This window comes from Microtus oregoni, unplaced genomic scaffold, assembly GCF_018167655.1.
Source record: "Microtus oregoni isolate MIOR12 unplaced genomic scaffold, Mior012 000025F_ref0000491, whole genome shotgun sequence".
Taxonomy (NCBI): domain Eukaryota; kingdom Metazoa; phylum Chordata; class Mammalia; order Rodentia; family Cricetidae; genus Microtus; species Microtus oregoni.
In genome coordinates this window covers 17076744-17102818 of record NW_024543084.1, presented here as the reverse complement: position 1 = coordinate 17102818, position 26075 = coordinate 17076744, and the positions used below count along the sequence as shown (strand labels likewise).

Here is a 26075-nt window from a genome sequence, read left to right as displayed (position 1 = left end):
AGGGAGGGCTGTAGATATTCTCAGTCCACAGATGTGAGCCTGTAAGTGCAGGAACCTGGTTGTAGCATGCTGCTCTTTGTGTTAGAGAAGGAAAGAGTGGCCTGGGAGATGACTTAGCAGGTAGAGCACTTGCCCCACAAGTGTAGGTCAGATGCAGGTGGTTTGTCTATAATCCCTGTACTCATGAAGTGGAGACAGGCGATCCCTGGTGCAAACTTGGTAAGCTAGCCAAATCCATGAGCTCTGGGTTCAATTGAGAGACCTTGCTTCAATATATAATACGGAAAGTGATTAAAGAAGATACTGATGTATCTTTGACCTCTACTGGTGTGCCCACATGTATGCATTCACTCACACACATGTGAACATGTACACACACCACACGTGCACACACATGCAGAATTACAGGGGGGAGGATCGACAGAATTGCTCAATGAGTAAAATGTTTGCTATGCTAGCCTAGCAGCACATGGATTCCATCCTCACGACCCATGTAAAGATAGCAAGTTTCTTCTGCACATGCCTAACATACCAAACACACACCGATAATAAATTCAAAGGAGGCAGAAGAAGGTGGACTGTACTTCTCTTTGAGAATGTGTGCATCAGAATGTCTGGTAAAAAGACGAGAAGCCGCCCTTGTTGCTGTGGGCAGGGCAAGGAGGGGCCAGAGAAGGGGGATTGTTCCACTTGCATCCTTGTGTTGCTGAGTTGTGAAGCAGGTGCACACACTGTCTCTGAAGAAGGAAATTCAGATACACAGATATATCACACGGTTTTGAAAAGTTGATGCTGTGGAGGGGAACATGGTGCCTGGTGACTCTAGCTAGATGCTGGTAGGAAAGGCAAGACCCTAAATAGCAGGACAGAAGGTGGCGGTCTGGTCCCTGAGATCCGGAGAGAGTCTGGTCTGGGTGTTATGTTTGGGGACAGCTAGGGTATGTATGGAACTGTGTTCACTGTGGAAAGTTACAGTTTGCAGGTGGAAAGATCTGAGTTGGGGATTTGCTGTGAGGAGTTCTGTTAATATGGAGATCATGATTGCAGGCTCAGGAGCAGTGAAGTGCCCAGGGAAGGAGGTGGCGTGAGTTGGAGGGGGAAGATAATCACTGACATTGACGTGGAGGAGTTAAGGTGTTCCTAAATGAAGAGGACTCATTTGTTCCTGCTTCGTGTGACCTAAAAACAGGCAAGAAGATGGCCTCGCTCTCTGTGGGGACAGCCTGGCCCCTTTCTGGATGCCCAGAGCTCAGAAGTATTTCTCTAGCCCCTGCAGGAATAACCGCCAAAAGCTACCTGTTCTCCCTAAGGAGGTTACCCATGGCTAAGAATGGCGTTCCCTTTGACTGGAAAATGTCGTTCTTTCCCGATTTATACTCCATAAGGACCAGAAACTCATTTGGGGTGTTCAACTCAAAATACAGAGCCAGAACACCATAAGGTCGCGGTGTAAATGCTGATCGCATACTAGTGTACTTTTTAAACATCAGCGGCCCGGCCCAAATCCACCTCACCACGCTCGTTTCTGTAAGCCCCGCTTTGACCTTAGAAAGCAGCCAGCTTTCTCTTGTTGTCCCTTGGAGTAACGCATGTACGCATGTTCTTAATTCTGATGCTTCGTCTTCTCTATTTCTGGGTGTCAGTTTTTCTGTCCATTCTGAAGAACAGCCTCCCTTCTCTCAAACACCCTGTGCCATGAGTTTCATAGTTTCATTGTCTTCAGAGAGTCTCTGAGACACCAGCTTCGAGAGCAAGCATTCAGGAGACAATTTAGGCTCATAGCTAGATCTGTAAAAGCACCAAGGAGGAGTTAGCTGCTTCCCCACAGTGTGGTCTGCGTGTGCCTGGAGGGAAACTAAGCACCGATCAGCCAGAGTAGAGCTAATCCAGGCCACACACAAAATACAGCACAGAAATCACTTTAAAAAGTAGCCTGAGCTATATCTCTCTCCTGGGTTTCCCTTAAGGCAAGTGTCATGTCAGTTCAGCAAACTGGTTTTTGTTTGCTTGTTTGAGACTACATTTCTGACATACTCGTATTGACTATGAGGGGACAAAGTCTGCCATTTTGGCGTAAGGGACATTGTGAGCTTGCAAATAACAAAGAAAGACAAGACACAGGAAGCTCTCCTACCTCTGCCAACAGCAGGGCCTGCATCTCCAGTGGAAGTTGCCCCTCCTCTCTCCAGAACCAAGAGGAGAGCTGTTTTGAAATGGAAAATGAAGGCACCAGATGAATCTGCATAACCAACCTCGCTAAATAGCCCCACCTCCCACCAGCTCTATGCGCTCACCTTTCCAGTGTCCACCCAGGAGCTTCCAGCTTCTCTCTTTTGTCTAGTCACCTCAATGTGCGGTGCCCTTGTTAAAAGTGGTACTAGGTCCCCAAATCTGAGTGTCCCTTTGGACTTTCCTTTCCCTTCTTTCGAGCCTCCATTTGTATAAAATTAGAAATGGCTGTGTTTGCCTTTGTTAGTCTGTTACCCTGTCTCTGGCCAGTTAATCTGCAGGCACGAGGTAGAGAATATAGAGTGGGGATGGAACTTTGCCTTCCCTGACGTCCAGACTTCCCACAGCGAATGTCAGCTTCCTCCTACATTTTCCTCTCCGGCTGCTGGATGCTCTGGTGTGGGGCTCTTGATAAGGGGCACAGATGCATTTATTCCTCTTTTATTGTGCTCAAATCAGACAGCATCATGAGTATTTTCATGTGCCCTCTTCTCGTTCCACCCAGCGGGAAGTACCGTGATCAGCATCTGTTGGATTAGCTCGTTGATCAGATCCTGTTGTCATGACTGAGGCCCATGAAGAGGCTATGTATTGTTAAAAGTAAAGAAGAGAGTGACTTGTGGGATTATCAGACAAACTTTATGAGCATGTAACTTCTCTAAATGTATAGATATTCATTCATCTAAGTTTTGTTTCCTAGTTCTCTATTTTCTTTGCATGACCATATTTTTCATTAAACTATAATTTGTATGCATAAAATACAAGAATCTTAAGGAGAGCCGTTGGGTGAATTTTGATGGTTGCAGGTGATGGAGTTTTTAGTGTTATGTCTGTCAGTCTCAGTTGCGTTGCCTACTTAGGAAAGCCACCAATCTCAACACTAACTTGGTCATGAAATGACATTAGCTCATTGTGATAGCTCTCACTACCTTTTTGTTGTTCAGTCATACTACAGGCCTTGTATTAATTTAATTTAAATAAATCTGAATTTTCTTTTAGATTAGCCCAAGACATTTTTTCAATTTTTGTGTCTGACTCAGAAACAAATTTCTTACATACACTACGTAACTCGGCTCACCTCAGTCACTTGTGGAGTCATGAGTAGAGGGGTTATCTCTCTAGGCTTGACCCTAGAAAGGGCTCTGAAGTGGTCTGTGTTTGTCCTGTGTCACCCTTGGTCACTTCTGCAGTTAGCTGACCTCCTCTCCGGTGTTATTCCCAACCTCCAGGACATGGCAGCTCTCAGGCATATGAAAGACTTTGCAATAGAAATGACCTTAACTTGTTTTGTATGGCCCCAAAGGGCTAGCTGTCTTGCATGCATGCATGCATTGACATATCCATCCATTGTTCAGAAAACCCTACTAAGGGCTAACTCTGTGCCAGGCATTTATTATGTCAAGTGCCAAGGATTTTCAGCCTTGAACAGAAGCAACAGGGTTAAATTCTGATGGAGAGACAGACAGGTATTAATCAAATCCCTCTGTAATCTCTAGCCTAGGGGAAAGGGGTATGGAGAAGGTGACATTCAGAGAGGACATTCTAGGTAAGGCACGAAGAAACTCAGCAAGTTAAAGAAAGAGGGAGAAAGGCTGTGTGGCTGAAGGGCTGGAGGGAGAGAGGGGAGCAGAGCCAGACTAAACAGGTGGCCGGGGGTGTAAGTGACGGCGAGGAAGTTTAGGGAAAATGAAAGGGTGTCGATGTAGGACCAGCTGGCGGAAATTAAGCAGCAATGGATTGCAACTTGATATAGAGAAAACCTGTTTAACAGGAAGAAAGGAGACCCGTGGGGGCATAGTGTGGGTGAAGAGAGCTTTTTGAAGTAGTTGGTAAAGGACACTCAGTCACAGATACGGGGCTGGACACCAGATGCTCGGTCAGTCTCTGTACCTGGGAGTTTCTGGAGTTCTTCCCCCACCCCAGGGAAGGAGACAGAGATGAGATGGTTTCTGGGATTTTGTAGAGGAAATGCCTTGTGCTGGCATCCAGTGCATGAGAAAGGAGCCTGACTGTTTCACAGGCTGTGATAGCATTGTGGATGGAGTGTATTTTTGTTAAAATTGCAGGTACATAGATCCCACTCCTGAAGCTGCATATCAAGGAGTTGGCAGTGAGAACTGGGCATTTCTATATTTAGGTGAAAATACTCTTAGAGCAAACTTTAAAACTTCTGCAGGGAAAGAATAAGACTGCATGACATCATGGTGGCAGAGAATTTTATATGTCAGAAAAATTAAGACCATATGGAAGAGATTGAAAGTATCTACGTTCACATTTGAGGATTTTTCGGCCTGATCAATACCAGGAACAGAAGTAAAACCACTGTCTGGAAGATTTTTGTAATTGATTCACCAAGAAATAGTTGGTATTCAAAAGATATAAAGCTCTACAGAGTGATTAGGAAAAGACCGTAACAAATAAGCAAGGTGTGGGGTAAAAGATGTGAAATAGGAGCTCAGGAATGACAACAGTGGCCAGTACGGTTAGGAAGAATGTCCTCAGATAACCTGGGGAAGCAAATTAGAACCACACCTCCTTGAGACAGCTTTGCCTACCCTTCACACCGGCAGCCCAAGTGCTGGCTAGGATATGGAGCAAGTAGAGCCTGTGAGCTTCTCAGAGGAGAGAGGAGGGGGAAAGGAATTTGTCACTTGGCAGGAAAAGTAACAGTGTTACCTGACCTGACCCCACAGTTCCACTCCTGGATGCATAACTGAGGGATCACTTGTCCCTGTTATCAAGGGTGTGTGTTACAACACTGTTTAAATGTTAGAAGCAAGATCAGCGAAGAGCAGGACTGAGCCAGTGACCTGGGCCAGAGCAGGCCTGGGACAGTGAACTCCAGGGGAGCAGGAGCATATCCAGACCAGGGACATTTGCGGAGGCAGGACTGAGCCAGCTACCTGGACTAGAGCAGACCTGAGACAGCGAATTCCACAGGAGCAGGTACAGGGGAGCAACTGCTAAGCAAGTGGGCCAGAGCCAGAGACCACTGCGGGTCCAGGTGTGAATCAGGGCCTTTGGAGGGAGTAGACCTGAGCCAGGACCCCTGTGGGTCTGGTTGTGAGTCTGGGACCTCTAAGGGAATAGGCCTGAACCAGGACCTCTGCAGGACCAGGTGTCTGTCTGGGACCTCCAAGGGAGTAGACAGGAACCAGAAACTTCTGTGGTCCGGGCCTAAGTCTGGGACCTCTGAGGGAGAAGATTATAGCCAGAGACCTTTGCAGGACCACTCCAAGCCAGGGACCTCTGCAAGAGTGGATGCAGACCAGGGACATTTACAGAAACAGGTCTGAGCCAGCAAACTCCACAGGAAACTAAAACCATGGCACTGACTGTACCACGAGTAACAACCACATGACCCTTGGATCCACTAGCACCTAGAAGATTAATCACCAGAGTCCAGACAGCCACAACCACACCAATTAGAGGAAAAGATGAATAGACAAGCTAAGAACACATGCAACACCACAAAAAGCAACACGACACTAGTAAAACTTAAAGACCCTACAACAGCAAGACTTGAACAATCAAATATAGATGAAGCAGAAGAAAATGACCTAAAAAATAACTTCAGGAGAATGTTTGAGACCCTTAAAGAGGAAATGAGAAATTCCCTTAAAGAAATGAAGGAAAAGACAAATAAAAAAATTGAAAGACATCAGCAAATCCCTTAAAGAAAACCAAGAAAAAGCAATCAAACATATGAAAGAAACTATTCAAGACTTGAAAACTGAAATAGAGACAATAAAGAAAACACAAACCTAGGAAATTATAGAAACACAAATCATGAGAAAACAATCAGGAACCACAAATGCAAACATGAACAGCAGAATACAGGAGATAGAAGAGAGAATCTCAAGTGCTGAAGATACAATAGAGGAAATATACTTGTTCATCAAAGAAAACATTAAATCTAACAAAAGCATAACACAAAATATTCAGGAAATATGGGATACGATGGAAAGACCAAACCTAAGAATAATAGATGTAGAAGGAGAAGAAGTTGAACTCAAAAGCACAGAAAATATATTTAACAAAATCATAGAGGAAAACTTTCCCAACCTAAAGAAAGATATGCCTATGAAGATACAAGAAGTATACAGAACACCAAATAGACTAGATAAAAAAAAAGTCCCCTCACCACATAATAAAACACTAAACATACAGAATAGAGAAAGAATATTAAGAGCTGCAAATGAAAAAGGCCAAATAATATATAAAGGTATAAAGGCAAACCTATCAAAAATACACCTGACTTCTCATTGGAGACAATGAAAGCCAGAAGGTCATGGTCAAGCGTTACGCAGACATTAAGAGACCATGGATGCCAGCCCAAACTACTATACCCAGCGAAACTTTCAATCACCATAGGTGGACTAAACAAGATATTCCATGACAAAACCTGATTTAACCAATACCTAGCTACAAACCCAGCCCTACACAAGATATTAGAAGGAAAACTCCAACCCAAGGAAGTTGGCTATATCAACAAAAACACAGACAATTGATGATATCACAGCAGCAAATCCCAAAGAAGGGAAGAACACACAAATTAATATCACCAACAACAAAAACTAAATTAATAGGTGATAGCAATCACTGGTCATTAATATCCCTTAATATAAATGGACTCAACTCACCTAGAAAAAGACACAGGCTAACAGATTGGATACAAAAAACAGAATCCATCCTTCTTCTGCATACAAGAAACATACCTCAACCTCAAAGACAGACATCATCTCAGCGTAAAGGGTTAGGAAAAAAGCGTTTCAATCAAATGGACCTAAGAAACAAGTGGGTGTAGCTATCTTAATACCTAACAAAATAGACTTCAAGCTAAAATCAGTCAAAAGAGATAAAGGACATTTCATATTTGTCACAGGAAAAAAAATCCTTCAAGAGGAAATCTCAATACTGAACATCTATGCCCCAAATACAAGGGCACCCTCATACATAAAAGAAACACTTCTAAAGCTTAAACATACATTAAACCCCACACACTAAAAGTGGGAGACTTCAACACTCCACTCTCACGACTGGACAGGTCAGTCAGACAAAACATTAACAGAGAAATAAGGGAACTAACAGATGTTATGACTCAAATGGACTTAACAGATATCTATAGAATATTCCATCCAAACAGAAAAGAATATACCTTCTTCTCAAAAATTGACCACATACTCTGTAACAAAACAAACCTCAACAATGACAAAAAATTGGAATAACCCAGTGTACCTTATCAGATCACCATGGTATAAAACTAGAAGTCAACAGCAATACTAATAACAGAAAACCCACAAACACATGGAAATTAAACAATGCTCACCTGAATCATCAATCAGTCAAGGAAGAAATTAAAGACTTCCTAAAATTCAATGAAAATGACCACACAACATACCCAAATTTATTGGACACAATGAAAGCAGTGTTAAGAGGAAAGTTCATAGCACTAAAAGCCTACATAAAGAAGCTGGAAAAGCCGGGCGATGGTGGCGCACGCCTTTAATCCCAGCACTCGGGAGGCAGAGGCAGGCGGATCTCTGTGAGTTCGAGACCAGCCTGGTCTACAAGAGCTAGTTCCAGGACAGGCTCCAAAGCTACAGAGAAACCCTGTCTCGAAAAAACCAAAAAAAAAAAAAAAAAAAAGAAGAAGCTGGAAAAGTCCCACACTCATGAATTAATAGAACATTTGAAAACTTTAGAACAAAAAGAAGCAAACTCATCCAAGAGAACTAGACTGCAGGAAATAATCAAATTGAGAGCTGAAATCAACAAAATAGAAACAGAAAACAATACAAGGAATCAATGAGACAAAGAGTTGGTTCTTCGAGAAAATCAACAAAATAGACAAACCTTTATATAATCTAACCAAAAGGCAGAGAGAGAATATCCAAATTAACAAAATCAGAAAGGAGAAGGAGGAACATAACAAGAGACACAGAGGAAATTCAGAGAATCATCAGGTCATATTTCAAAAACCTGTACTCCACAAAATTGAAAAACTAAAAGGAAATGGACAACTTTCTGGATAAATATTACCAAAATTAAATCAAGACCAGATAAGCAAATTAAACAGACATATAACTGCTGAAGAAATAGAAACAGTCATCAAAGTCTCCCAACTAAAAAAAGCCCAGGACCAGGCGGTTTCAGCTCAGGATTCTACAAGATTTTCAAAGAAGAACTAATACCAATACTCCTCAAATTTTTCCACACAATAGAAACAGAAAGAACATTGCCAAACTCTTTTTATGAGGCTACAATCACCCTGATATCCAAACCACATAAAGACATTACTAAGGCTGGGCGATGGTGGCACACGCCTTTAATCCCAGCACTCGGGGGATTTTGTTAGGTGCCTGCGCTGACCTTGAATTGCTCACTCAAGCACTCCTCTTGTCTCGGCCTCCCAAGAAGCTAGATAGTTACAGATGTGTTCCCAACTTTTAGGTAAACTCTCTATTTTGGCATATAATAACAGGTTTGTATGCAGCTGTGGTGAGAAATAACACAGAGAACACCACTGAGAAATCTTGCATGGCGATGGTACAGCAGCATCTCAGTAGGAAACAGCGATGGAACCCATTGGTCTTGCTTAGATTGCCCCAGATTTACATACAGTCTGATCTCGTGGGTAGATGACTGTGTCTTGTACCACAGATAAGAAACAGGATCATTCCATCCCTAGGCGTGGGAGTTGTGATAACCAGAATCCTGTTGTTTCAAGAACTCTGTATAAAGCCAGGAGTGGTGGTGTGTTATCTATAATCCCAGAACTCAGGAAGCAGAGGCAAGAGGATCAGGAGTTTAAAGTTATCCTTAGCCACATAGTGAGTTCAAAATCAGCCCAGGCTGGTCTCTAAAAATAACAAATAAAGAGAATTGTAATGAGTGAAACGTTTGGGACTGGCTAACTCCATGCACCACGGCTCCCTAAAGAGTCAACCACACTGTTGTGCATAGTGGTTGTGTTTCTTCTGGTTGGCCAGTGGTATTCCAAGGTGCCGATAAGTTGCAGTTGCTTTTATTCTTTGCCCCTGGGAAGACATCTGGATTGTTTCCAGTTTGAAGCTATTATTAATAAACATACGCTGAATGTGTTTTACACAGTTTTGTGGGAGTACTATTTTTATTCTTCTGAAATAAATACCCCAGAGTGTACCTGCTGGTTATATGGTAACCGCATGTTCAGTTTAATCAGAAATGGCCTCTTCCATGGTGAGTGGGTGGTCATCTTACCCAGTGTTTGTCACTGTGGCCGCTTCTCATTTCAGAGCAGCAGTTCGGAAGACCGGCAGAGGCTGTCAGTTATCGTAGGACTCTGTGTGAAAGAGTCAGGTCAGATCTAGATACATGCCTTTCTTAAAGCTTAGTGTGCACATAAATACGGGAAGGTTGTATTTCAAAGCGTTCAAGTCGGAGAAGAGGGCTAGCAGGCTGGAGAGCTGACTCAGCAGTTATAAGGCCACAGTCTGCTCTTCTAGAGGACCAGGGTTCAATTCCCAGCACCCACGTGACAACTCCCAACCATCTCTAACTCCAGTCCCAGGAATCCAATGCCTCTTCTAGTCCCAGAGGGAACCACACACATGTGATGCACATACATGCACACAGACAAAATACCCGTATACATTAAAAACAAATATTGAAAGTAAAAGATTCAAAGGGCCCTGACTTTTGGGATCCATTCCCTCCAGAAGCTGTCCTCCTTGATCCCTGCTTTCTGGTCCAGTCCTTTGCTAGAGGAATTCTTTTATGTCATCATTAGAAGTTAATTTATAATCACATCTCTGCTTTTCTGTGTCTCTTGATGCATTTCAGAGAGCATGACACTGGTCTCTTGTATGCCATGAGCTATTCTGGTGCCTGTTGTTGGGAGCCCCGGACTCCCTGCAAGCCTCAATCTGTAGTTTGGCACCATTAAAAAGTTCCTTGGCCTTCAGTGGGGGTCCCTGCCATCTGTGTCCTGCTGTGTGCTTGTCGGGGGGCTAAGGCCCTGTGTTGGGGCTCTCAACATTGAATTTCCTTATTGGTGAGCTTCAGAAACTGCCTGGTGTTTCCACAGAATCTCTTCACTGACCCAGGGAGAGTATTTATCGATGCTGAGGTTTTAACCATTATTGGGTCTGAGACCCATGGGAACCTGGCTGCGTGGATCTGGCCAGTTGTGAGTGTTGGCACTGATATCAGGGCCTGCTGAGGGAACCACCAGCCTCCACTGTCTCCTTACTCCATTTCAGCAGCTTTTGACTCTGCAGAAGGCCCAATCCATCCTGCTTTCCAGGAATCTAACTTATGTAATGGCAGTTGGTGGAGCCCGCGTGTGGAGTGGAAGGCTTGCCTCCACCCCAGGCCATATGTAGAGATTGAACATGGAGGTCCTCCGCACTGTGCAAGCCTGCAAAGCGTGATCCAGCATCCTTACACATCAATTTGCTGAAACAGAAGGGTTGCTATTTAGAGCCTCGACCACATGGCATATAGGGAATTGGAAGCTTCGTCGTTCCTGTCCGCACCTGCCTGGTTCTGGTGGCCGACTCTAACCAGGCTTCACTTGTCTATTCTGTCATGTCAACAGTGGGTCCTAAGTATTTTCTAACTTAAGTCACCCTGCTGGGCCAACACTCTTAGGAAAGAGATCAGGTGCTAAAATTGGTGCGTTCCCCTCAGTCTGGTTCCAGGAAACATGCTGCGTGGATCGTACTCTCTTACTGATGCATCAGGAAAGAAGTTTTACTTAAAAAACCCTTTAAAAGTTAATTATTTATGCCAAGTGCCCCTACCTGGATCTCTCTAAAAACCTGAGAGAAAATGAGATTAATTATTGAGGCAATAATTCAGCAAGCATTCAGATGAGCTTCAGCTTAGCACATTGGCTGCTTTTCCTTATGGATTCTTTATAATCCTGTTAAATGGGGTATTTTCACCCACAGTTTAAAGATAAGAGAACTGACATCCAGAGAGGCTAGGAGCCCAGGTCTATGACTGTAGCAGTGGGTAGAAGGAAGGCTCTCACCTCCTCCCATTAACAGAAACCGTGACCTAGGCCCGGTGCTTCCTCATGAACATGCTGTAGCATGGTTAGCAGGTTCCCAGGGACTCCAGAAGCATCCAAAGAGCAGTTTTCAAAGCATCACCTGTGACCACCTGCAGCAGAGCTCCCAGGGATGCTTGTCTGGCTGGCAGATGGGCTGAGCACAGCCTCGGACCAGGACCAGGACCAGGGAATCCACACTGTTGCAGAGCTTCCCAGGGAGTCAAGTTGAGCGCTTTTGTGGATATTAGGAATGTGGGGTTATGGGCTGCCCTGAGACCACTACAGGGCATGGCAGTGTGGGGTTTTTTTGTTGTTGTTTGCTTGTTTTTGTGTTCTTTTGAGAGCTGCTTAGTAAATAGCTTGGGCGTTATAAGTCATCAGGGTTTCTGCTGGAATTAGTTGAGTCCACTGTTGTAATGCCAAAGCAGATGGACAGACCATAATAGGTGTGGCTGTGTTCCAAGAAAATTGCTTCAGAAGTGGACAGTGGGTTTGTATCCTGAGGTAGAGTCAGCCTGGTCTGTGCATCTTCTACATCCCCTTCTAATGAAGTTACAATGCACATCCTCCAGTTAGCTACAGAGAGCTTGCTCAAGGTGGGAGCCGCTGTGAATTCTGTTTCTTGGGTTGCAGGGGGCATTCAAAGTAGCTATGTCAGAAAGTCCCATCCTCCCCAGGCATCCAGCACAAAAAAATTACTATGTTAGGCCTAGTGATACAGGTCTATCTTCCAGCGATTTTGGAGACGGAGGGAGGAAGATCCAAGTACAAGATCATTTTGAGTAATTTAGCTAGATTCTATTCCAAAACAGAAAGTTAAAACAAACAAACAAACAAAAAATGTGCTGGGGATTCAGCTCCATGGTAGAGCACTTGAACACACAAGGCCGTAGGTTCAGTCCCCAGCCCCAAAAGGAAAAAAATCAACTAGAAAGGCTATTGCAGTAAATAACCTGATGCTTAGTGATCTCAAACAGTGTGCTATTTCTCATCCAAAGCACAGCCCAGGGAGGCTAGTCCTGCTCCGACTCTTCCTGTAGTTCTTTAAGATCCCTGTTGTTGTACCCTCTGTGGTCCCCTCCATTCCAGCTCCTGGGTAAGGAGACAGACCACAGACTGTTTACAGGAAATTCTCCTGCTGAGATTCGAACAAGGTGCAGACACACCACACTTCACTAGCCAGAGTGCTTCTTGCTTGGGGTTCAGAAACTAATTTCTGAATTCCATTAAACCCTTGCTCTCTGTATTTCTATCTTTACTATTTTTATCCATTGTCTTCCTTGCTTTTCTGCAGTTGTGGTAAAAACACTCTAACCACAAGCACCCTAAGGGAGGAAAGGGTTTATTTCAGCCTACAATGCCAGGTCACAGTCTACTATTGAGGGACTCAGACAGAGCAGGAACTTGAAGCAGGAACAATAGAGAAGTGTCGTTTGCTGGCTTGTTCGTGGATGATGCTCAGCTAGCTGACCTAGACAGCCCAGGCCACCTTCCTACAGGCAGTGCCCCCTATAGCAGGCGGACACTCCCACATCAGTCTCTCACAGACATGGCCATAGGCTAATCAAATTGAGGCAATCTTTCGGTTGAGGTTCCCTCTGAACCTCTGGCCAGCTCAGGCATGGCAAGCATGGCTCCGGCAGGCCTTGCCCTTCTCTCCCATTCCCTCTACTTTGCTGGAAACCATTAGGTTACATCCCTAAAGCTAGCCACCAAGGTCTGCTCCCTTATTTGGCCACTTCCTCCTCTTTAGGCTGACTACCAGGCCCAGCTATCAAAGTATTCCAGCAATTGGAAGCCCCCTTTGGCTCACCTAATTAACATGCCCAATCAAAATTAAACACCTCATCCTAACATGGAGTTTCCCTTTGTACCTCTAAATGGGTCACAGTGTTGTATAAATGTAGAGAGAGAGGAAAAAGTATAGACAAAATATAAAGGAATACAGTCATAAATTAAAGGAGTAAAGATAATAAAATAAATATTAAACTTGTATAAAAAGTAATAGAATAAAAATAAGCCACATAAAGATAGAATATACACAGAGAGTCTGGATTATGTATACTATTGTGTTTTCTTTGAATTTTTTACTGTAAATGAGCTAAGTACAGAGAGACATTTCATTGTATGGGCTACTAAACTAAAACCAACCTATATATTTTAAAGGTATCTTGACTTCAAAATTTGAGACTAAGGATATAAGAAGTTCTACTTTTGTTTCAACAGAGGATAGAAAGCTGTGGGTTCCTTATAAGCCAGTATGGTTTGATCAGACAAACTGCCATTAACCTACGTGGTAAACTGCCATTTTCCTATGTGCCTCGTCATCCAGAGGCAATCTTGGTCCCTTCAAGTCAAATACCCCTGCCCCCTTTCTCTTGTTCCCTTCCCCGTCTCTCTCATCCTCTATCTGTCTTTGTCTCTTATTCCCTGCTCTCTGTCCCTGTGGACAAATAAATCTCCTACCCCTCCACACTAAGACCTTGGTCTTGGGGTCATGAGCAGATACGCTCCCTTTCACCCTCTTCCCGGGTGTTTCTGGGATACACCAGAGCACCCACTTAGTTCCTTCCAGACCCTGCTTTCTTCCCTGTGAAAGCCAGTGGGAACCGGCACATGACTTCCCTCTGATTCTGTCAGCTCTGGTTTCCAGGAGCTGCAGCCTCCGAAGGTGCTAAGGTGCGTGATCCACCTTCTAAATTGCTGGAGAGCTCACTTTTACCAATTATTTTGTAGCTGTGTAAAGCAGATCACTGCCTTTTTAGTGCCCCCCCCCCCCGCCAGTCAGGTTTCTTATCCCTTCTGTCAGGGCCACATATTATGTGACTGTGATCACAACCTCTAAGACACTTACTTTGGTAAATGTGTGCCTCCCATTCCACTTCTGATGCCATCCACACAGGCGCACAGAGACCTGGATTTCTTCATCTTGAAACTCTGCCCTGCTGCAAGCCTTTGGAGTCTCCCACCCCACTACACCAGGAAGGCTATTGCACCTCCCAGGGCAAGGATCTGCAAGTAGTATATGGCATTTTTGTCCCATCCTGTCTTGACTAGAGCTAGATCACATGGTCTCATCAAAAGATGAAACAAATCTGGTCCAACAGTGAGTCTGAGAGAAAGGAGCAAGTTTGTCTGTCTAGTACACACAGCTGCATCTACACTGTCTGCCAGGCCTGCTGAGATGGAGAGACCGAGAGGCCCATCATGGAGAATGGCAGCAGACAACCCACCTTGGTGCTTACCACAAATGCTGTGAGGCACTGACCAGGAGGACCTGGATGATGTGTATATACTTCCAGGAGTGACTGGTTATTGCGTATTCACCCTGTGCCCTGTGCCAGACGGTGGGTGGAACAGTGGGGCCAGGAGCAATCAGAATTCCTTGTAGAGTTTTAGATGACCCTTGCTCCTGGAAACCCACGTGTGGTCACCTGAGGAGGAGGAATGCCTCTTACAGGCCCAGATGTGTGCCCCAACCTTGGTTCTTGTCACGAGCAAGCTCTCTGCAGAGCACTAGAGGGAATGTAATTAGAAGGAGGCAAGGGCAGCCGACAGCAGGCATTCTATAGCTGTGGCATCCTGGATCGATCCCATGGGGTGCTGTTGCCCCTCTAAGAGACATCTAGGGGAGGCAGATACTCTAGGGTGGCATATAGTCGTGGACTGAGAGCCGTCATCTTTGCTATATTTGCTTCTGGCTGTTGACAAAGATAAAGAGCTGACAACATGTCCCAGAACCTCCTCAGTGGAGGGACTTAGAGCCCCTGTCTTTGCTTTTCATGTTGGGCTTGTTGAGTTTGAGCCGCTGCTGCTGCTGCTGCTACCTTAATTGTGGTCCTAACAGAAACCAAAGCCGGGATTGCAACCTGGGCAGAGCATCCACACTGCCTGGGCTTTGCCATGCAGAGACCTGCCTCTGGAGGAGCTCTGCTGTCCACGGTAACCCAGCCTAACAGGAGAGAACCTTAGAACCAAATGCAGGGCCAGGACAGTGTCTCTGAGAACATTCTCAGATCACATTCTAATAATGGGCAGAGAGGCCGGACTGGAATAAACCAGAGGAAATTGTTTTAGTCTCTCTTAGAGATTTTTTTTTGTGTGTGTTTTGAGTAAGAGGAGAAAGGATGTCAATCCAAACAGGAAAGTAGCCTAGGCACACCTTCCAAACAGTCTTCACTGATATGCCACACATTTTCAGCTAAAGGAGTGAGGGCGAGAAAAGGTTAACTTTCTCATATAAGATGAATTCAGCCATCTCTGTGAAATGGTGGAGGCAGAACACCATTAGACTCTAATCTCATTTCTCTCATGCTGTCTTTCTTGGAGCCTATCAAACAGTGTCCTGGCAGAGAATCAACTCTGTGGATGCTGAACATCAGAATCGGTCTCTTTCCAATTGTGCCAGGAGGGCTGTAATTTAGAAAATGTAGCTACCTTGTAAGAAAGGATGAAAAGGTACTGAGTGCACCTGTCTCTGCATGTGACAGTCTAACTGTTTTGAAACGTGTGATTCTGGCGGAATTCTGTTTTATATTGTATGAAAGCTGTTTGCATGCATAGTCAAGCCAAACTTATTAAAGCTGTTTGTACTGGGGGCTTTCTGCTGTGGAGTCCTAGGTAGACGAAGTAGCCAATAAGGCACGTGCCTTTTGAGAGGGGAGCTATGCATGCAAGATGCAAATGCAATAGCAGTTTTCATCTTTGTTTTATTTGGTCTTGGACCACGGCATGTGAGTTTGCTTATCTGATTTAAGCCTGTTTGGGTGGGGATGGAGGGGGGGGGTGGGAAGTATTAGTTGCTGCCATGTCAAAAATAAATATGTTAGATTTTTATATTTTCTGTTCTGCTCTCTCTCTCTCTCTCTCTCTCTCTCTCTCTCTCTCTCCTGTTAACACGTAAAAATCTTAAATTAAATGCTAGGGAAGGGGAGAGGAGCTTATGAGGATTTGGGAATTTTGTCTCCTTCTTAAAATACAGCTTTAAATGATGCTGGCTATTTTTATGTTGCATATTTGGGACAAAGAGACTCCACTCTTTTAAGCAAAAGATAATTGCAAGATCTGGTTCAGCAGCTTTGTCCCTTGCCTCAAGTTCCTGCAGGGCTGCCATCCCTTCGGTGATACGGAATGAAATCATAATCCACCAATAGCTTTGAGGATTTCAATTGATTTCAAATGAACTAAATTTTTAATTTAATCATTCCCTGTACTTCTAGGGATGACTTGGACGTTTTTCTTTTGACTGAGGGCTTGATGAAAGCCTGGCTCTGCAATGGCTGCTGGGGACGGTGTCTGTTGCAAGGAGGTTCCCCTGCAGTGAGGTGCCCGGACACTGCGAGCCTGTTCCATAGCAGCCTTTTTTTTTTTTTTTCTCAGAAGGTGTGTAGCCAGATCGCTATGTGTAATACTGATGAAGCATTTTTGTTCCAGCTCTGTCTCAGAAGACCTAGGCTGTAGACGTGGGGATTTCAGTAGGAAACATTATGGATCTGTGGAGCTGGTAAGTTGCTGCTGTCTGTTCAGTAGTGGTTCATTGATTCAGACTTAGAGGCAATTGCCAAGCTCATCAATCCCTTTTGTTGTATGTTTACTATTAAACTGTATGTGTGCCATGTCATGATTTAATTGGAATCAGTAGCTGCTGAAAGATTATGGTTATTTGATCATCTTTATTTCTTTTCATTGCTACGCACTTTTAATCTTGTGTCTTCCAGTTTGTTAAACATATGTTGTGGCTTGGTATTTTTCTCTGTTAAGCAGTACATAGAATTAAGTAACTTATAAATTAAGAAAGGTAACATTTTATTTTTATATTATCTTGTTCTTGCAAGTTTACAGATCTAGTTTTAAAAGTTTAATGATTATTGACATTTGCATTCTGATTTTGTCTTTGTTTTCTGGGTGTGGGACAAGAGTTAGAATATATGAGATATTTTCCTGTTACAAGCCTATTAGTTGGGCCAGATTGGTACTGTAACAGATGATAAATGTCTAAAATGAAGTATCTAATTTTTTAATAATGAGACATTATAGTTAGTGATATGATTTTTAGAGTGTACTTTCTTCTTAAAGAGGGAAAATAAAAACATGGTAGACTCAGTTTTTAAAGATGGGATTGTGATTTAGTCTTCCAGTTGCATGGGATTTGAACCATTCCGAGAAAATGTGTCTGTAAACTGCACTGGTTATTACTGATCATGGCTGAGGACATTAGCTCTGCTGTTCTGTTAATTAAATATGAGTTGTTTCTGTCCACTAGCATAGTAGCCGGTACCCACTGTGAATATAAGCGGCATCGTTACAGGGTTTAACTAGGAGAGCAGCTTACAGAGTTGAGTACCATTGGCCCTCTGTTTGATTCTAAGCATACATAACAGACTGGACTGTGTGCCTGGCTGAATATAAATATATTATTATAAGTATATAAGTATAAAGTATAAAATAAAAGGTTTGGTCTTCATTCTTAAGGGGCTGAGCAGATTCCATACATCATCTAAAGAATAAGGGTAGCCACATCAAAGGCATGCCGACTGACTCGGTGCCTGCTGTCAGTCATGGTCAACACCTAGCCCACTGACCCAGACCACTGCTTCTCCGCGAGGAGCCTGGGCATGACTATAATTCAGAGTAGGAAGGGCTAATAGAGAAATACCATGATAGGAGCTAAGAGAAGGGAGGGAGCCACCCGCCCCAGCAGGGAGCCTCAGGAAGATGGCATGGAAGGCCTCATGAAGGACAGACAGTAGGCTACAGGAGGTGGCACAGACTAGATAACAGATATGGTGGGCAGCAGGATCCTTGACAATGGCGTTCCATAAGAGCAATGAACAAATGACCCTGCCTGGCAGAGGTGGGGCAGCCGGGAGAAGTAACAAAGCAAGCAGGCTCTGGTTCACATCTCCGCAGATCTGTCACTAGTCATCAGTAAAGCGGCTTGACTGCTGGCATAGGCTCTAAGTCTTTCTTGTTTCAGCATTTACTGCTGACATGATCTTGAGCATCTCTTGTCCTCAGTTTTCTCATCCATAGAATAGGAATACTAAACGGGGTGGTGGTGGCACACACCTTTAGTCCCAGCACTCTGGAGGCAGAGTCAGGTGGGTCTTAGAGTTCAAGGCCAGCCTGGTGTACAGGGTGAATTCAAGAACAACCAGAGCTACACAAAGAGACCCTGACTCAAAACAAAAAAAAAACAAACAAAAAGACTAGGGATACTAACATTTTCTTCTATAGTTTTGCCGTGAGGTTGAGATTAGGCAGTGGCACCCAGCACTTAGCATGTTCCATGTTACTCTGCCACAGTAGTGAAGCTGAAATTCAGTAACGGAAGTAGAACTTTCATAGTCAGATGAAGACTGGACTGGGTGGAGTAGTCTGGAGCCTTCGTGAAGAGCAAGCGTGATGATGCTTAGAGACACAGCATGGATATAACCCATGAGCTCTACAGATTGGTGGAAGTCATAGAATACCCAGATGGGCCTTGAAAGCAGCAGGGGAGCTGAGCAGACACCAGAGTCAGCAGGAAAGCTGTTAGGGCGTGGACTGCTGAGCTGCAAATGCAGCAGAGTTAGCCCACAGTCAGAATTTCTAACAAGTTCCTGCATTGCCATTGATGCTGTTGATCCAGATCACACCTGTGTAGCTGGTCACCAGTCACCCCCCACTTGATGGGATCTATGGCGGGACTGGCTCCAGGGCTCCCTTGGATACTAAACTCTAAGGGTGTTGATGTCCCACCCCACCCTCGAGGATCAACAACATTCTCTCCTGCAGTGGATTGTTTAAAAGCATCTCATGAATGTTCTTTCTCTACTAGTAGTCTCACTCCTGACAGTTCCGTTAATCCCGTAAGAATGGACACAAATTAAGACTCTGCCCAAATAGGAATCTCAGCTGTTTGTTTGCTCATATAACCCAGTACTAAGCACAATAATAGCATTAGTTGCTTAATAATATTGATTGAATGAATGAGTGTTCTAGCTTGAGAGAAACTAGAGAGCAGTTTAACCCATGAAAAATAATAAAGGAAAAGCTGAACCAAGCCTATTTGACCACCACAACACAGTTAGACTCATTAGCTTGCTGTGTGTTCTGCCTTAACATATGCCACTTTTCTTCCTGATGGATTGCAAGTCTAGTCTCTCCTGGCAACAGTCTAAGCAAGGCACAACTATCGCACAGTCAACCGTCCCTCATCACTTTCTATCGAAAGTGCTGTCAGGGACAGCAAAAGATTGTTTGTAGCTTTTATTGATTTGTTCGTGCCCTTTGACTGGATAGGCAGGAAACTGATGTGGTAAAAATGATAAATGCTATGAGCACAACATAGACTTCTGCTCAGTGCAGTCCCGCCGCAGATTGTCATGCACCCCTGCAGTCAGTGCAGTCCCGCCGCAGATTGTCATGCACCCCTGCACTTAGTACAGTCCCACCGCAGATTGTCATGCACCCCTGTGCTCAGTGTGGTCTAGCCTCAGATTGTCATGCACCGCTGTGCTCAGTGCAGTCCAGCCTCAGATTGCCATGCACCCCTGCGAGCAGTGCAATCCAGTCACAGATTGTCATGCACCCCTGCACTCAGTGCGGTCCAGCTGCAGTTTGTCATACATCCCTGCTTCTTGATGCTTCTAAGAAGTTACCATCTGCATGTGATTTCAAGTAATCATAAATCAGGCTGGAATATTGTTCATTCCTTTGTCGTCCGTGTCTTAGTGGGTGAGCTCATACTCTCTGTCTGCATGCTACTCCACTGTGCAGAAAAGAAGCACAGCAATGCTTCCCTCTGATGGTGGCAGGGTTTTGTTGTTAGGAACTCAGAGTGGCCTCAAAAATGTCTGGCATATATGCTGTCTGAATGGTTGGAATCTGCAAACTTTCATTTTGGAAGATCCTCAAAGGTTTCTTGTTGTTGTTCTCTCTCTCTCTCTCTCTCTCCTCTCTCTCTCTCTCTCTCTCTCTCTCTCTCTCTCTCTCTCTCGTGTATGTGTGTGTAGAAGCCATAGGTCAGCATCAGGTGTCATTCCTCAGGTTCCACACTCGTTGCTTTTTGAGACAGGGTCTCTCACTTGGCTTGTAACTCAGCAGTCAGGCTAGGCTGGCCTATCAGGAGATTCCTCCTGCCTCCGTCTATTCAGAAGTGCTCAGCTTTTTTATACTGTTATTATTGCTGTTGTCATTATAAAAAGTTTAAACAATATATTTTGAGCACATTCTTTCCCCTTCCCCAGCTCCTCCAGATTCTCCCTACTCCCCTACCCACTTAACACCATGTTCTTTCTTTCTTTATCCAAAAAAAAAAAAATGAAAATCAAAGCAAAAGACCCAAAAATATACAAAATATACCAAAACAAACAGAAATCACACATATACACACACAAATGGAGCCTATTCTGTCTTGGTCAACTATTCCTGGGCACAGAGCTTGCCCTAGAACGTGGTTGATATACTTATTGACACTCCATTGGAGAAAACTGGTTTTCCCTTTCCCTGCAGGTTTCAACTGCAAATCGTTTCTTTAAGAACCGTTTCTCCATGCTGGGTTTTTGTGTGGTTTGAACCCGTGCAGGTCTCACATGCACAGCAACAGTCTCTGTGAGTTCGCATTATTTCAGCCCTGTTGGTCTGAAAGACACTGATTCCTTGGAGTCGCCTCTGATTCTACCATATTTATCCCTGAGCCTTGGGGGAGAGTTGATGAAGAAATCCCGTTTAAGGCCGAGAAGTCTTTCTGTCTTTGCATTGTACAGTTGTAGATTTCTCATTTTATTGCTGTTCCTTTAGTAGAATAGCAGGAGTAGGTTTTCCCCAGGGCCCACGACTTTACAGTGTTCAGGTGTGGATTTCATCTCATGAAGTGGGTCTTAAACCCAATATTAAACAGACAAAAAGAGTGGGTCAGTCCCATAACATTGTGCCAGTATTACACCAGTATATATTGTAGGCCAGTTGCTCTTGTAGGTCAGAGGGTCGGTGATACTGATGGTCACTGTTCTCCTCCAGTAGTGTGTAAGATACCTTCCAGCCCCATGAACGCTATCAGCAGGGATGGAGCTTCTAGTTAGGCATCAGCTCCATCTCTCCGTATTCAAAGGCACGACTAATTAGTCTCTTCAGCAGTAGGACTTTACCATCAGGTTGTAGAGAGAAACCAATACCCTTAGCCACAGCCTATTATGTTTGGGGTAGGAGTGTCTGCAGGACCCCTTTGGCCAGTGACTCAGCAAGATGTAACCCATTCTGGGCACTACAAGTTTTAATTGGTGACATAGAAGTCTAGATGGGTGCCTAGCTTTCTAAATGTGGCTTCCGTGGACCAAGCTCAGCTCCCCGTGCTTGTGTAGCAAGCACTTTTCTGACCCAGCTATCACCCAGCCCCCTCAGAATTTAGGAAGGAGTCATTTGTCCTTTAGCTGAGGCACAAATATAAACCGCACTCGAGGGATTGTTCCACAGAGGCCATTCCTTGCTAATGAGCAACTTAGATGCTGCTTCAGCATCCCTAACAGAACATTGTGCTCTCTCCATTTGGAGCTGGTGATGCCTTCTGTTTTTGTGGACATTTTATGGACAAAATCATATTCCATGTGGCACGCCCAAATTGAGAGATTAGAGAAGGGGACAGCGTATCTCCCTCAGGAATATCAAGAATTAAGCACTAGAGGGATCTTCAGCATGTTAACGTATGAACATGGAGCCAGACATCTCCTGTTTGGCTTTATTTTACTGTTGTTGTTGTTACTGGTTCTAACATTTATTAATGCTTACCGTACGCTGTGCTGAGCTGTGTGAGAAGCAGCTGAGAGTGAATACTTACAGACAGCCACATGAGGTAGGTGTTGCTTGGCTGTGCCTCATCCTGTGGATGCTCAGAAGACATCTATGAATTCTGAATGGGTCCCATGCACTGCTGGTCTGAGGTCCCACGGCTAATACTTGCCTGATCTGTGTGTGCCGCACAACTGTTATTGCAGTTTCAAAGGCTCCTACGCCCTCTTCTGGCCTCTCTGAGTGGTACATGCATGTGGTCCACATTTAGGCAAGCAGGCAGGCATAAATTTAAAAAAAAAAAAGTTTTTTGGCTACTAGTCTGCAATCCTCCGTTCTGGCAGTCTTGCTCCCTGTTGAGTGTTTTCTAAAAAACCAGGTCCATCGCGAGAGTGACCATCAGTGCCCTTAATCAGCAGAGCAGAGTAGCCTGCTTCAAGTTTGAGCTCAAAGGTATAATTTCAAACTATTTTCTGTCCAAGAGTTACCCCAAGAGATGTCTGCACTTTAAATTTCATTCCTGGATCGAGCCTGGCCAGACAGGAGCTAGGAACACACTTGGCCCGCTTTGCCTAACCCCTCTCAGACCTGCATCTCTTGGTCTATGCCCAAACACTGTACCTTTAAATCCCTGTGAGGGACAGTGAAAACCAGCCGTGTGGATCGTGGAGTATCTTGCAATAGGATGCTGAATTTATTTATTTATTTATTTATTTATTTATTTATTTATTTTGTTTGTCAGTGTCTCTTTTAATAGGACCTAAGAGGATTTTTTTTCCTTAGGACCAGAAAGTAGCACGCTTTTCCTCAGACACAGATTCACTATCAGTCTGCTAGCGGGAAGCTCTCTAGGTGAGAAGGATTTCTCTCTTTGCAGTGGCCTCCAGGAAGCTCAGAGCTGGGTTTGTTGTTGTTTTTGTTGTTGTTTTATTTTTTTTTAACTTGTCTCCTATAACATACAATGCCCTCTTGTTTTCAGATTGATTACCCACATCTGATATTCTCTTGTGTGCTGTGTCTAAGTTTATCCTTTGAATAAGATATATTTCCATAAGTGTCTTCAAATCCTCTTTAACACATAAGGTAGGGCATAGACAAAAGTGCATTTTCTTCATCCACCACGAACAGGGTAGTCTCTCTGTCTTCCCGGGACACCTGTCTGCTGTGTAAAATGGCTTTGCTCTTACTGCCCCAAGCACCATCCTACTTTCACTTTTCCAGTACCAACAAAACTTGAATGGTAGCGCGCCACCTGACCAGCCATCTGGTGGCCATCTTGAGCACAAGGGTCTGGTTAATGACACCACGGATGGCTGGGACACAAAACTGTACTAGCAGCTGCAGACACCACTGAAGAACACCAGGTGATGCCAGCAAATCCAAACAGCATGATCTCCACTCTCCACACTAGAGGTGCCAGCACCTGTTCTCTGCCCTCTTCTTCCAGTGTTTCCCTGAGTCAGGGCCCAGTGTGGTCTTCACAGGCACAGCTTGGTCTTCACAGGCACAGCATGGTCTTCACAGGGCACACACATCCGTTCCACATGGTCTTCACAGGGCCCAGCATGGTCTTCACAAGACCCAGCGTGGTCTGCACAGGGCACACACATCCATTCCGCGTGGTCTTCACAGGGCACACACATCCATTCCGCGTGGTCTTCACAGGGCACACACATCCATTCTGTGTGGTCTTCACAGGGCCCAGTGTGGTCTTCACAAGACCCAGCGTGGTCTGCACAGGGCACACACATCCATTCCACGTGGTCTTCACAGGGCACACACATCCATTCCGCGTGGTCTTCACAGGGCACACACATCCATTCTTGCGTGGTCTTCACAGGGCACACACATCCATTCCGCGTGGTTTTCACAAGATGCACACGTCCATCCACAGCTGGGGTAGCTTTGGTGCTTCTTTATTAGAGACAGGGACCCATGGTCCTTTGTGTCCCTTTTTTCCTACTAAATGAATTTAGCAGCAAAAATCACGGCAAAATAAATCCAGTGTCCCCTACCATGATTGCTGTACCAGAAAAGGCCCACAGTTTCACACCCCCATCTACTCCTGTTAGATGTGAATAATTGTTGGTAATGAATTACTTTACCCTCTTAATGAAAGCAAATCCTCAGGAGATTATGTGCTTCTTGGCCTCTGCTTTTTAGTTGGTCAGTTGTAGTTTTTACTGTGTTGCAGTATTTTAAAGCATCCTGTCAAATTGGGCTGGATGGAAAGATGTGAATATGTTTCTGTTACATCGGGAATACATTTCAGCATTCTCTGAGTTCTCGTTCTGAACCTCACACCAGTTCCGTGACTTCCCTCCTCACTTCTTCCTATGTTGCCCTTCTTGATGCCACCCAAACTGGTCCTGACAAGAGCACCAAAGGCCTTTGCACATAACCAATGCCAGTGGTCTTTTGGTGCTTTGTATATGCAAACTAATTGGAATGTCACAAGACCACGAAGATGTAGAGTCTGTGATCAACCCCATTTTATAGACAAGATCACTGAGATTCTGAAAGGCTAGTTAATTTGCCTATGGACACACAAATGGTAGCTAAGGTTACCCATCCCCCCCACACATACTTTATCTGCAGAGGATTGTATTTATTTTAAAGTCCCATGATCTTGGAGCTGGAGATAATCGTTCTGATTCAGTATGTCTGGAGTAGACTGGAGTGTGTGGTTTTTAGGAGATTTGATTTTGAGAGTGACTTTTATTTCCTTAGATGCTTCTTGTCTGTTCTCCTGCAGAAGTGCGGATAAGAACTGAACAGAGATGTTTGCTTTCCCATGCCATCTGTTTCATTTCCTCTTTCTTCGACCTGGCATTTTCCTCTGGTTCTCCCCGAATTCTGAAAGAGCCCTTCAAAAGTTCTCGATAAGATGCGATCTAGCTTTACCTCACTGTAATTAGCAGGAAGCTGCTATTTTAACTTTCTTATTGCTGTGCAGAGTTACTTGCCCTCACGTACAGCTCTAGCAGTGTCCTGATGCTTTTAGCCGAGCAGGTACCAGCATCAGGTCCTCAGCATCTAGGCGATGGTCCATGCTTAGCTCCATGTTCCAGGCCTTCTACAACCCTGCTCCCATCCATCAGTGAACCTCAGATCTTGGGGTCTGCTGATAGTTACCACACCTGTCAGTTCCCCCCACACCTTCCCATCCTCCCTATCTCCACATGTCTCTGCCAAGTCTCAGCTTACTCATGCATCCTTTCCTGTCTGCTGGACCACTCATCTTTGACCCCCTGGAACCTTATATCTCGTTACATTTCTTCAAGATGCCAGTCATATTCTGTCTTGTAATTATTCGCAGGTATCCCTTACTTTGCCTAGCATGGGCCACTATTCTTTGTATTCCTGACAAGCTCCAAGCGCACTGCTGGATGTCTGTATAAGAGCATCAGTTCTGCTAGGACTTCAGTGTCTGATGGTTTCTTTCTGTTACATTTCTTACTTTTGTGTATATTCATGTGGGCATATACAAGTGGATATATTTCTTATATCCTTCTGTGGTTCCAAAAAGAAGATATGCTGGTTACAGGAGTGAAGTAATAAGGGCAGCGGGGCTGCGTTCCCAGCACCCTGGCCGCCTGCTCGGCTAGCTTATGCCCCGAAATAACAACACACAAACTGTATTCATTTAATCACTGCTTGGCCCTTTAGCCCTAGCCCTTACTGGCTAATTCTCACATCCCGATCAACCCATCTCTAATAATCTGTGAGAACCGGTCTTACCGGGAAGATTCTAGCCTAGTCCATCCTGGGTCGGAGCTTCATGCCGGGAGCGGGGCATGGCGTCTCTCTCAGGCGTCTGCTCCTGAGAGGAAAGCTGTCGAGACTGAGCTCACTTCCTCTTCCTCCCAGCGTCCTGTTCTGCCTACTCCTCCCACCTATCCTCTAACCAATAAAATGGGCCAGGGCAGTGCCTTTATTAGCCAATGACCTTCCTCCATCATTTCCCCTTTTTCGGTTTAAACAAAAAAAAAGGCTTTAACTTTAACATAGCAAAATTACATATAACAAAACAGTTATC

At 44.5% G+C, this 26075-nt stretch overlaps 1 protein-coding gene across 3 annotated transcripts in view; it reads left to right on the top strand.

Annotated features, from left to right (window-relative positions):
• Garnl3 (GTPase activating Rap/RanGAP domain like 3) overlaps positions 1-26075 on the top strand; it is a 144806-nt gene that overhangs the window by 25038 nt on the left and 93693 nt on the right. For 2 of the 3 annotated variants that reach the window (XM_041674703.1, XM_041674705.1), the window contains one exon: positions 16703-16772. In XM_041674703.1, the coding sequence (XP_041530637.1) occupies positions 16703-16772 (70 nt within the window). Of the gene's footprint in view, positions 1-15428; positions 15728-16702; positions 16773-26075 lie in introns of those variants that run through there. The other variant, XM_041674704.1, reaches the window with a different exon arrangement.